The sequence below is a fragment of the Panulirus ornatus genome, chromosome 13, assembly GCF_036320965.1.
Source record: "Panulirus ornatus isolate Po-2019 chromosome 13, ASM3632096v1, whole genome shotgun sequence".
NCBI classification, from domain to species: domain Eukaryota; kingdom Metazoa; phylum Arthropoda; class Malacostraca; order Decapoda; family Palinuridae; genus Panulirus; species Panulirus ornatus.
Genome location: NC_092236.1, coordinates 56074617 through 56087434, shown reverse-complemented (window position 1 = coordinate 56087434; position 12818 = coordinate 56074617). Strand labels below are relative to the sequence as shown.

Here is a 12818-nt window from a genome sequence, read left to right as displayed (position 1 = left end):
CATGATCAGTGACTGGATCTGATGTGCAGTGCCACAGTGATGGGTTATAGTACATGATCAGTGACTGGATCTGATGTCAGTGCCACAGTGATGGGTTATAGTACATGATCAGTGACTGGATCTGATGTACAGTGCCACAGTGATGGGTTATAGTACATGATCAGTGACTGGATCTGATGTGCAGTGCCACAGTGATGGGTTATAGTACATGATCAGTGACTGGGATCTGATGTGCAGAATACGTCCAAAGATAAGTTCGAACACGAGTGTAATCCTCCACCAACCCCCCCCAAGCCTCAGGGGAGCGTAGACACTACCACCGAGTAATCTACAACATTCTTTTTGGTTTTCTCCTTTGGGTTGTGATTAACAACAAAGCTCCCCACCCCCCCTCTCCTCAACAACCCTCCTCCCCCTCCTCCCAGAGAGAGAGAGAGAGAGAGAGACGAGCAGATCGAGAGAGAGAGCGAGGAGAGACTCGAGAGAGAGAGAGAGAGAGGTTTGCCTGGTCGGTGTTGGGGCGGGATTTCCACGACCTTTGAAACGTAGGTTCAAAAGATAAGAAACGTATGTTTGATGAAGAATAAAGAACGTATGTGGGGAAGATAAAGAAACGTTTGTGGGAGGAAGATAAAGAAACGTTTGTGGGAGGAGATAAAGAAACGTTTGTGGGAGGAGGATAAAGAAACGTTTGTGGGAGGAAGATAAAGAAACGTTTGTGGGAGGAAGATAAAGAAACGTTTGTGGGAGGAAGATAAAGAAACGTTTGTGGGAGGAAGATAAAGAAACGTTTGTGGGAGGAAGATAGAGAAACGTTTGTGGGAGGGTCTTTGTCTTCGACTCGACCTCAATTATCGTTTTGGCTTCCGTCACCAGCAGTGAGACGGAGGAACGATTACTGTCCTTTTCTTTGCCTCCTCTGGTCAGAAGGTGAAACACACACACACACACACACACACACACACACACACACACACACACACTTTGTGTGACGCTAACTGTGAACATCAGAAAGAAATTCTGTCATTTGTAACATCAGAAAAATAAAGATATATACACACACACAGGGGAAAAATTAATCAGATGAAACTGGATACATATTCGAAGATATAGGTTAATTTCATTATAGATACTGGTTACATTATAGATGGTAATTACTATGTAGATGCTAATTACAGTATTGATGTTAATTACAGTTCGCTTTTTAAGGGCTCGAAAAGTGTACGAGCATTGAGTTCAAAGCTTTGAACTCCTCCTGAAATATGGTCATTATATATATATATATATATATATATATATATATATATATATATATATATATATATATATATATATTTTTTTTTTTTTTTTTCATACTATTCGCCATTTCCCGCAATAGCGAGGTAGCGTTAAGAACAGAGGACTGGGCCTTTGAGGGAATATCCTCACCTGGCCCCCTTCTCTGTTCCTTCTTTTTGGGAAAAAAAAAAAAAAAACGAGAGGGGAGGATTTCCAGCCCCCCTGCTCCCTTCCCTTTTAGTCGCCTTCTACGACACGCAGGGAATACGTGGGAAGTATTCCTTCTCCCTTATCCCCAGGGGATATCCTATACACACGTCTGTGGGATGCATGGGATGGTTTCGGGGTCTGTGGCCTGTGCAGCTGAGGATCCGCCGTGGAAGGGGAGACCCTTGAACTATGTTGACCTAACGGGTCGGGTCACCACACACACACACCCACACACCCTCCTCCTCCTCCTCCTCTTCCTCCTCCTCCTCCTCTTCCTCCTCCTCCTCCTCTTTGCAGAAGTCCTCATATTAATCCATTCTAGTCCAAGAAGGGGTATCGGAACGCTGGTTGCAGAGCATGTGAGTGTTGCAGAAGTGTCTCGACTCGTTACTCCACCCCCCTCCCCCCTCCATCCCTTAGCCCCCCTCCCCCTCCTCAGCCCCCTCCCCCTCCCCCTCCCCAGCCTCCCCCTTGCTTGCAATCCTCCAGAGGTGGCGAAACATCTGCGAGGAGTGTGCTTGCCCGTGTAGAGTCAGTACTTGACATTGGCAAGCGAAACTGCAAGGGGTTGTGTGTGTGTGTGTGTGTGTGTGTGTGTGTGTGTGTGTGTGTGTGTGTGATACGTGGCAATACTGTGTGGGGAAAAAAAGAGGGTGTTCTCTTGTGTGTGTGTGTGTGTGTGTGTGTGTGTGTGTGTGTGTGTGTGAGGGTAGGTGGGTGTAAGCTAAAGGCCCTTAAAAAAGATTCCGAAAGATGAGGATATTCTAGGTCCATAATAGGGTCGTTCATAACTGTTTATAGGAATATATATATATATATATATATATATATATATATATATATATATATATATATATATATATATATATATATATATATAATATTTGCATCACCGGCATTTCACAACGGACTGTGAACGGAAGTCATTGAAAATGGTAATATTCTCCTCTTCCTCATAAGACAACCTTTTTTTTTTTCTTTGTTTTTCTTATCTTCCCCCTCGCTGTAAGTAAGGATACACCAAACGACAATGACTTTTCAAACTTTTTTTTTTATTAATGTGTACAAATACAGCACGTAAAAAAATATGACAGTGAATCTTCCTTTTTCCCTTCCCCTTCCCCTTCCTTCCCTTCCCCCCTGATTTCTCATTTATTTACAAAAATCTAGATTTTAACAGTTTATATGTATATTGGAGTGATTAAACAACCTTATCTCTCTAGTTTATATAGTATTTCGAGAAACCACACTGGAACAGAACACGCACAATACATCGTCTTACAAATACTTAAGTTCCCAGGAGCAGTGAACTGAAGTGGCAATTTTCTGGACACTTAGTTCACTGAAGCCAATCAGAACAGGAGATTCATCTTTCGTGTTTAGACTTATAGAAAAACCCTTCCCCCTGTATTTCCAGGTTTCTTTTAAAACACAAATTGCATCATTTTTTTTTTTTTTTGAGAGAGAGACCATTGAAACCTCAGGACTCTGGGAAATGGACATGGGGCACATTTCTCTCAACCTACTTTCTTGAAAAATGAGCATTTGGACACGGCGTTGTGAGGATGAACGGAAACACACCCGCGCTACTGGTGGACTAACACGACCCTGTGTATGGAAAAAAAAAAAGAAGAAAAAGCTCTTACCAATCATCATGTGGCGTGTCCTCTGCTGAAACGCCCGTGCTGAAGCTTCAGCACGGCTGACTGAAATAAGAAAAAAAAGATGTGCCTCGTTTTCAGCGTCTTGCTGTAGTCTGGGGGCAACTGATCGCACTTCAGTGGACTCATCATGAGAGTCTGCTGGCGGAGCCTACGTAAATGTCCCACTCAAGAGCAACTTCAGAACGGTATGCACGACTCTCTCTCTCTCTCTCTCTCTCTCTTCTCTCTCTCTCTCTCTCTCTCTCTCTCTCTCTCTCTCTCTCTCGTCTTTAATCTTTACAAAGAAAAAAGAGAGTCGTCGATTGACCGTCGGGTCCCTTTTTTTTACGGAAAACACGACTTTTTCTTTAAGTCCTGCACAGGAAGTCTTCCCTTTTGTTCTTTGAGCTCCTGAGAAAACACCCCCCCGTGCGAGATCAGTGGTTTTGTTATGTCACGTTTCGTAGAAGTGCCTGTCAATTCATCTTCCCCCTCCTCCTCCTCTTCCTCTTCCTCCTCCTCTTCCTCCTCCTCCTCCTCCACCGTGCCATGATCGCCAGCTCGAGTCGTGGAGATCCTCCTGTGGTATAATTCTTGGGCCACTCCCGTGCTGCCGTTGTCCATAGGGATGTGTCATCATTCCCGCGTGATCATCCAATAGCTCATGTTCATTCCATATCACCAATATCAACCTGAAAAAAAGAAGAAAAAGGAAGAGAGATCAAGAGACTGTGTGTGTCTCTCTGTCAAAGCGAGACCTGTGGTACTGGAATGTGTATGATTTGTATTAAAGAGACCTTCCCCCTGGCTGGAATTTATATAGTTCATATTGAAGGACGTTGGCCGCCCTGGTTGTATAATGGTGGGAGCTGCATTTCAGCGTCTTTCACCTTTTGGAAACAAGAGATTGTTAATTATACCCGTACGTCAATTCTACCTTTCTTCCTTTACCTTAGTAGATGTAGATGCTGGTAGATCTGAGTCTGAACCCCTTCTGTAGCGTGTCTACTTTCTACGCTATTTCTCAGGCGTGATCACCACTTCCCCCTCTCGAGACCTTGCTACTCCTCCACCCTCACATTTCTTCAGCTCCTGCAAAGGCCTGACCTCCCCTAAGCTCACCACTACAAAAACATCTCTAAGAAGTCAGTCAATCATCCCTCCTCCTCCTTCTCCTTCTCCTCCTCCTCCTCCTCCTCCTCCTCCTCCTCCTACTCTGCTCTCCCCTGTCTCTCTCATAGTCCTCACCTCTTACAAACCCGTCCCTCCGCTTAACCCCTTCCCAAGAACCCTACAAAGAAAGCCCTCGACAATTCCACTCCAAAGAATAAGAAACAACAACAACAACAACAAAAAAACACTCCCCCTCCAGTCAACCCCCCTCCCCCCCACCTCTTTCAAGGACCCTACATCCCCCCCTCTAGTCAACACTCCAAGGCAACCTGCAACCGAGCTCGTCCCCCCTACCGAACTCTTCAACTTCCCTAGACCATCAGTTACTTGATTGTTTCCTCCTCACAGCCACCTGGAACCTCGATGGCTGATAAGGCTTATCAAACTTTGGACATCTAAAACTACGAATGACACTACACCTATCCTAATGTTCTATATATATATATATATATATATATATATATATATATATATATATATATATATATATATATATGATATGTTTACCAAATGGCGTCCTAGCTTCGTCTCTTCGATGTATATGAACTGACTGTTATATTTCTCTCTAGTGTCTCCCCTGATGATGTGATTATTACACGAAAGTGCACTTGGGAACTTTTCGTGTTTCATTTTCCCCGTGGACTCATAGGAATATATATATATATATATATATATATATATATATATATATATATATATATATATATATATATATATATATATATATATATATATTGATACAGATAAACACATGTTCTCATCTGTAACACTGTTGTTTTTACGATCATTCTGTTTGTGTTCCAGGATAAGCGTTCATTATTGTCGAAAATTGGGTTATCTCTGTTTATGAACCCCGGATATATGATGTTTACAATTTCACGAACTTATTTTGCTTATTCTATCTATTTTTCTTCTTACTCTTCATTATTTTACTTATTTTTCTTCTTACTCTCCGGCTCAGGAGTCTATTCTTGTCATTATGAGACTGTTGCAGCGCCCTGGAAGCTGGCCATGTCCGCTGGTCGGGACCACAAATCATAAGGTGTTGAGATTTAGGGTCAATTACCACCTCTCCTTGTTGCAAAAAGCCTCACAGCCAACTAGCTCAAATCTGACATACGATTCTACCAATTATATCTAATTTTGGTGCTTAATTCAATTAGCCCAGCTCTTTATTTTTTATCATTTATTCGATAATTGTGGTTCGTTACTGTAGGTGTCGGTACAAGTTCAGTTTACAAGATCCAAAACTTTATACTCACCTAAGTTCGACGCTTACGTCAACCACGAGGTGTCTGTTCAAGTTCAACTTACAAGATCCAAAAAACTTTATATACTCACCTAAGTTCGACGCTTACGTCAACCACGAGGTGTCTGTTCAAGTTCAACTTACAAGATCCAAAAAACTTTATATACTCACCTAAGTTCGACGCTTACGTCAACCACGAGGTGTCGGTTCAAGTTCAACTTACAAGATCCAAAAAACTTTATATACCCACCTAAGTTCGATGCTTTAGGGTGGGGTGGTCTTCGTGTCGACAGGCGACGTGGCAAGTCAGGTGTCCTCCCTCAGGGTCTGTCTCTTTCTCCCATCACGATTGGTGGTTTCTTCCTCTGGTGTACGTCGTGGTCTCACATCGCTGCACCAGCATCCACCACGCACGCCCGCCGCCCCTCACTCACTCACTCATGCCGGGAGGAGGATGAGATCATCATCAGGGCAAGGAAACTGCGAAGCGCCCTCCCCATGAGGGAAGGACGAGGCGTAGAGTTAGGATCGGCCCTGAGGAGTTGGCGCCGATCAATGAGATGCGAGAATTTCTACGCGATGCTCATTTTTTTTTTTTTTTTTTTGATCAAAGGGGATTCTCATTACACTACTGTGCATCGTGTTCTATTGAAGTTCCTAATTATCCCGTCTCTAGAAGGTCTTCTTCTCTCTCTCTCTCTCTCTCTCTCTCTCTCTCTCTTTGTTCGAGAGGTTCCAGATATATACTAACTGTTTAACTATTCCTTGCATGTATTTTCTAAATGCAGTAAGTTTTTTTGAAGTCTTATAATCACATAGTTATTTGATAACATTTTTTGATTATGCCGGATATCTTCTTGTGAAATGACATTGGGGTCGTATATGAAAAGTGATATAGACTTATATATGGGAAATGATTTAGCGGTCACCTATAATAAATTAAGTGGTTATATAGGGTAAATTATATCGTGTATACTAAATGATATAAGGGTCATATAGGAGAAACATTACAGGGCAATATATATATATATGAAAAACATAGAGGCTATGTATGATAAATGATAGAGACCATGTATGGTAAATGATACAGAGACCATATATATATAAGAAATAAGGTATAAGAGATATTATTGTATTGGGGGTTTTATATGAAAAATGATATAAGGTTCATATATTTCACTCAAACATGAAAGAATGAGCCAAAAATCCTGATTCTCTTTTCGTGATTTCCAGTTGCATCCCAGTATCTGATACCCACCATTATCATCATCATCATCATCACTTTCACTCTCGCCTCAGTCATCATCATCATCATCATCATCATCATCACTTTCACTCTGGCCTTACCTCAGGTTCGAGACTTTGGTGAGGATGGTCCTCTATCTCGCAGGGTCCGGCGAGGACCCTGGGTGGTCGGTCTCAGACTTGAGGGTGATGGTGTTGACAGGAAGGAGGACAACCCTGGAGGATGGTAGATGGCACACTTTTAGAAAATAATTGGAAAATAAGAGTGGAAGGGGGACGAGATCTGGAGAAAGCGTTGATAAAGAGGCCGTGTGTGAGTGAGTGCTACGAATATGTAGCGTGGGAGGTTATTTACTAGATCCGGTGAGACGTTTCTGTTGGAGAAGACGTATAGCGGGAGTGCGAGTAGGAAGGGAGGAGGAGGAGTGGTTACCAGTGAAGATGGGGTCTGCATCAAGGATGTTTTATGTTATCATGACTCTTAATCTGTTTTCGGACGGGGTGGTGAATGAGGCGAATGCAAAGGTTTTAGAATATCGGGTGGGTCTTCGGTTTGCTGGGGATGAACGGAATGTGAATTGGAATGTGAATTGGTCGTTGTTTGGAGATGACACGCCTCTGGTGGCAGATGATAGACTCGAGAACTGGTGGCAGATTGTGGGAAAGTGTATAGAAATAGAAAAATGAGAGGAAATGTGAAGAAAAGTAAGGTGATTAGGGGCACCAAGAGATGGGAGACAGGTTGGTTTAATTGCAACTTCAGATTTGGAGAGACCTGGATGAAGTGGAGTGGACGTGACAGCAGACGAAACCACGAGAAGAGCTAAAGTGAGTAATGACGTGGGAGAGAGAGGACTAAGGTCCTGGGAGCATTATGGAACATGTGGAGGGAGAGGTATTTTTGATGGACCACTCTCGGTAGTCTTGCATGAACGTAAGTCATGATCCTTGAGTGTAAAAGAAAAAAAAAGAGAGAGATGAAGAGAGTTGACGTTAGAAATGGAATGCGTGAGGAACAGTATGGGTTGTGAGACGGAATGATGGTGTTGGGAATCACAGGGTAAGAGAGATGTTGGCCCAGGTAGTAGGAAAGGACAGTCTGAATTAGGGGAGGCTGACCCGGTTGGGCTGAAGTAGTTTGGTCGTATGGAGAGGATGAGCGAAGATAGACTTGATTAAGAGGATCATCTTGTTTGAGGTGGAGGGATGAAGGGGTAAGGAAAATGGAACACTGGAGATCTGGAGGCTTTTGGGGGTATTAGGGTCAAGACATTTAGGAGAACGAGAGGTGTGCATTGCATAGAATGAATAGGATCAACGTGGTATATGGGGGTCGACGTGCTCTTTCTATAGCTGGAAACAGGGAGAACGATTATTCTCTTGAAAAGGAAGAAAAAGTGTTGCTCATATGACTCTTTAGAGAGAGAGAGAGAGAGAGAGAGAGAGAGAGAGAGAGAGAGAGAGAGAGAGAGAGAGAGAGAGAGAGCTGCTCACTGTGGAGGGATGATGAGCCGGGACCGGGGCGTACTGGTACCGGTGTGAGGGCAGGAGCGTGGCCGCAGGTGGAGGCGCACCTCCCCTCTCGCAGCCTCGGCAGGACTCCTGCAGTGGGATCACGTCCGGCTCGGCGTCGCTCTCTGACTCCACCGCCTGCACGTGTATGAGCAGAGTAGTGTTGTTATTATGGTTATAAGTAGTAGTAGTAGTAGTGTTATTATTATGATTATAAGTAGTAGTAGTAGAAGTAGTATTGTTGTTATTATGATTATGAATAGTAGTAGTAGTAGTAGTAGTAGTATTGTTGTTATTATTATTGTTATTGTTATTATTATTATCATTATTATCATTATCATTATTATTATTATTATTATTATTATTATTATTATTAGTAGTAGTAGTAGTAGTAGTAGTAATAGTAGTAGTAGTTGTAGTAGTAGTAGTAGTATAGTAGTAGTAGTAGTAGTTAGTTGTAGTAGTAGTTGTAGTAGTAGCAGTAGGTAGTGGTGGTGGTGGTAGTTAGCGGGAGGAGTGAACATTGGAGCACAGCAACAGTAAAGGCTCCACAACTACAGTGTTAAAAGGCTTCACAGCCGTAGCAACAGAGGGGCTGCAGAGAGAGAGAGAGAGAGAGAGAGAGAGAGAGAGAGAGAGAGAGAGAGAGAGAGAGAGAGAGAGGCCTTCACTCAGACACCAGTTCATGTAGATGTAATTTGGAGTTTTAGAAGACCATAAAACTGGAATTTCCCCGCCATTACCGCATATATTCCGGCGTATGCTCCCGCCATTACGGTATATTTCGGGTATGTTCCACCGCCATTAGGGTATACTCGGATATACTCCCCTTTATAAAGGCGGGATGGAACTTGCTCCCTGTTTATGTCGTCCATTTACCAGACGGTCTCTCTCTCGGTCTCTCTCTCTCTCTCTCCTCTTTCTCTCTCCTCTCCTCTCTCTCTCCTCTCCTCTCTCTCTCTCTCTCTCACCTGTAGGTCCCTCTCCAGGCAGGTGCTGTAATGGCCGGGCGTCAGTACCGGCGACGTCTGGCTCCTGCCGGGGGATTTTTCGGTGGGGTGCGGGCGCTGGGCCACTTCGGTGTGGCGGCGGCGCCGCCGGCGGCGATGGTGGTGGTGCTGGCGTCGCTCCTCCTCCTCCTCCTCCTCCTCCTCCTCCAGGTGTCCCGGATGGCGCCTCCGGATGGCCATCCTCCTACGGAAGGTGGTGACGAGGAGGATCAGGATCACCAGGAGGACCAGGCCCGAGCCCACGCCCAAGACGCCCACGATGAAGGACGGGAGGACCAGGGATTCGAAGGACTGGGTTCCCGGGCCGGATCCCTCCCCGTTGCCTCCGGTCTTCCCGCCATCCCGCACCTCGGCTTCCAGAGGCCCGTCTGTGAGGGAGAGAGCAGACGAAGAGTGTGTTTACCACCACCACGGCATCGAACTCAACGCCGAACTCGGTATGGAACACACCATCGAACTCATCATCGAACTCAACGTTAACTCATCATCGGATTCAACATTTAACTCAATATCGAACTCAACATTGAACTCAACATTATACTCAATATTGAACTCAACATCGAACTCAATATTGAACTCATCATCGAACTCAATATCGAACTCAGCATTGAACTCAACATTGTACTCAATATTGAATTCTACATCGAACTATATCGAACTCTTCATCGAACTCAACATCGAACTCAACAGCAAACTCAACATCGAACTCAATATCGAACTCAATATCAAACTCAGCATTGAACTCAATATCGAACTCAATATCAAACTCAGCATCGAACTCGATATCGAACTCAACATCGAACTCAACATTGAACTCAGCACTAACCATGCAGCATTGCAACACTCCAAACAAACCACTTCCCACGTAGTTGGCACCACCACGAAGTAACCACTAACCACGCACAGCTCTTGTTAACACTCACAAACAAACCACTTCCCGCGTAGTTGGCACCACCACACCGCACTAACCACGCACAGCTCTTGTTAACACTCACAAACAAACCACTTCCCGCGTAGTTGGCACCACCACACCGCACTAACCACGCACAGCTCTTGTTAACACTCACAAACAAACCACTTCCCGCGTAGTTGGCACCACCACGAAGTAACCACTAACCACGCACAGCTCTTGTTAACACTCACAAACAAACCACTTCCCGCGTAGTTGGCACCACCACACCGCACTAACCACGCAGCACTAACAAGCAAACCACTAACCATGGAGGTGGTACACGGAGCCATTCGTGCCAATGCTGTTGATGGTGAAGTGAGTAGCTGAACTGTAGCCTCTCCCGTTCACAGCCCTGATCACCAGCTGGTACTTCCCTCCCTCCCTCAGACCCTCCACCTGTGGGAGAGACATGTCATGGTCACCAGCTGGCACTTCCCTCCTCTTTCCCCCTCTACCTGTGGGAGAGACATGTCATGATCACCAGCTGGCACTTCACCTCCACCTGTGGGAGAGACGATGTCATGACACCAACTGGCACTTCCCTCCTCTTTCCCCTCCACCTGTGGGAGAGACATGTCATGATCACCAGCTGGCACTTCACCTCCACCTGTGGGAGAGACGATGGCATGACACCAGCTGGTACTTCTCTCCTTCTCCCCCTCCACCTGTGGGAGAGACATGTCATGGTCACCAGCTGGCCCTTCACCTCCACCTGTGGGAGAGATATGTCATGATCACCAGCTGGCACTTCACCTCCACCTGTGGGAGAGACGATGGCATGACACCAGCAGGTACTTCTCTCCTCCTTCCCTCCACCTGTGCGAGAGAGACAGTCATGGCACCAGCTGGCACTCCTCTCCCTCCAGCTGTGACCCTTAAAGCGTGAGGAACCATCTGAGATTCGACTCCTACCCTCCCCCACCTCCTCCCTCCATGTGGGTTATCATCATCTTCCACCCAGTGGGATTCAAACAAGAGAGATAGAGAGTGAAGGGGCTGGATCTAACGTCGAGATTCTCATTACATCGTAATTGCTCATGATCCATAACGTCGAAAGACATCATTAAGAAATTAATGATAATAATTAGAAAAAAAAAAAGAATACACGTTTGGTGATTTATTCTCTTTCAAGTTTATTTGACCGTATTAAAAACCAGTTTAATTATCCAGTTAGCAGACGTTATCACCAAAACGCGAATATATATATATATATATATATATATATATATATATATATATATATATATATATATATATATATAATCTCTCTCGTTGAAAAATATTAGAATATCCGACCGAAAATGAATTCAAGCCAAGATTATGTTGCTTAATCTACAAATATTATAATTTGCATATAATCATATGAAAAAAAGGGGGGGGGGGGGTTGGTTGGTCGCTGAAATCCGGGAGTTTGAAAAGCGCTTTAAATTTGCCAACACATTTCTCTCCTCGTTTACCTTGGCGATGTGTGACGACTGCCAACGCTCTCTCTCTCTCTCTCTCTCTCTCTCTCTCTCTCTCTCTCTCTCTCTCTCTCTCTCTCTCTCTCTCTCGTGCGTTGGGCCGGTTATCTACTGCGGAAGTGTTATTCATCTACAGCGTTGTTTATCTTGGTGGGTTAGAGCGTAGATTTACGCTATCCATCAGCTGCGTCGTGTTCTCTGGCTGGGGTGTTCAACGCGAGGCGTTGAGGGGGACGTGCATGTGTCATGGTTTAATGTTGCGAGTCTGGTGTTCTCTGGTTTTTTTTAAGTTGTGTGAGGTCGTGGGGGGTGGTTTATGAGGATTTGGGTTTTTGTTTAAAGAATTTTGGTTGGTTTATGAGGATGTGTGGGGTTTTTAAAGAATCTTGAGTGGTTTATGAGTAGGTGTGTGGTTTATGAGGATCTGGGTTTTTTTAAAAAATCTTGAGTGGTTTATGAGTAGGTGTGTGGTTTATGAGGATCTGGGGGGGTTAAGAATCCTGGGTGGTTTATGAGTAGGTGTGTGGTTTATGAGGTGGTGTGCGGTGTGTGAGGATGTGGGGGGTTTTAAGAATCTGGATGGTTTATGAGGGTGTGTGTGTGAGGTTTTTGGTATATGTGGTGTACCGGCTTTATGCATTGTGGTGTGTGTGTGTGTGTGTGTGTGTGTGTGTGTGTGTGGAAGGGATGTATCGAGGTCAACTCAGGTCATCTCCTTGACCAATCATATCTTCTCTTTGGTGCCATAACTCTCCCCCCCCTCTCTTCCCGTCACTCACACAACAGAAGCCACCAGCATGACGTATACGTAGCACACACACACACACACACACACACACACACACGCAAGCGCGCGGCCGAAAGCGACATCTCTCAAACGCTTGCAAGTTTCCGTTGTAGCGGTGCTAAATAAGAACGCACACGCCGGCGCTCAAAATCGCAGTCGCGTCGCAAAACCGCGCTCACACCCATGTTTCGAACCCAGTGTCGAACTGGGTGACTTAACATATTAAGAAAAATGAAGCACAGGATGGTAAAGCCTCAGATAATTGTGAGCCGCTCAGATAATTATGAGCCTCTCCT

The 12818-nt window shown here is 44.7% G+C and overlaps 1 protein-coding gene across 2 annotated transcripts in view; it reads right to left on the bottom strand.

Moving 5' to 3' along the window:
- Positions 1–3107: 3107 nt before the first annotated feature.
- Positions 3108–12818, bottom strand: part of LOC139752921 (nephrin-like) — a 180234-nt gene continuing 170523 nt past the window's right edge. For both annotated transcript variants that reach the window (XM_071668985.1, XM_071668986.1), the window contains exons 13-18: positions 10539–10668; positions 9282–9688; positions 8293–8448; positions 6901–7014; positions 5804–6087; positions 3108–3823 (exon numbers count right to left, since the gene is read on the bottom strand). In XM_071668985.1, coding sequence (XP_071525086.1) covers positions 6973–7014; positions 8293–8448; positions 9282–9688; positions 10539–10668 — 735 coding nt within the window. In that variant the 3' untranslated portion in view covers positions 3108–3823; positions 5804–6087; positions 6901–6972. The remainder of the gene's footprint in view (positions 3824–5803; positions 6088–6900; positions 7015–8292; positions 8449–9281; positions 9689–10538; positions 10669–12818) is intronic.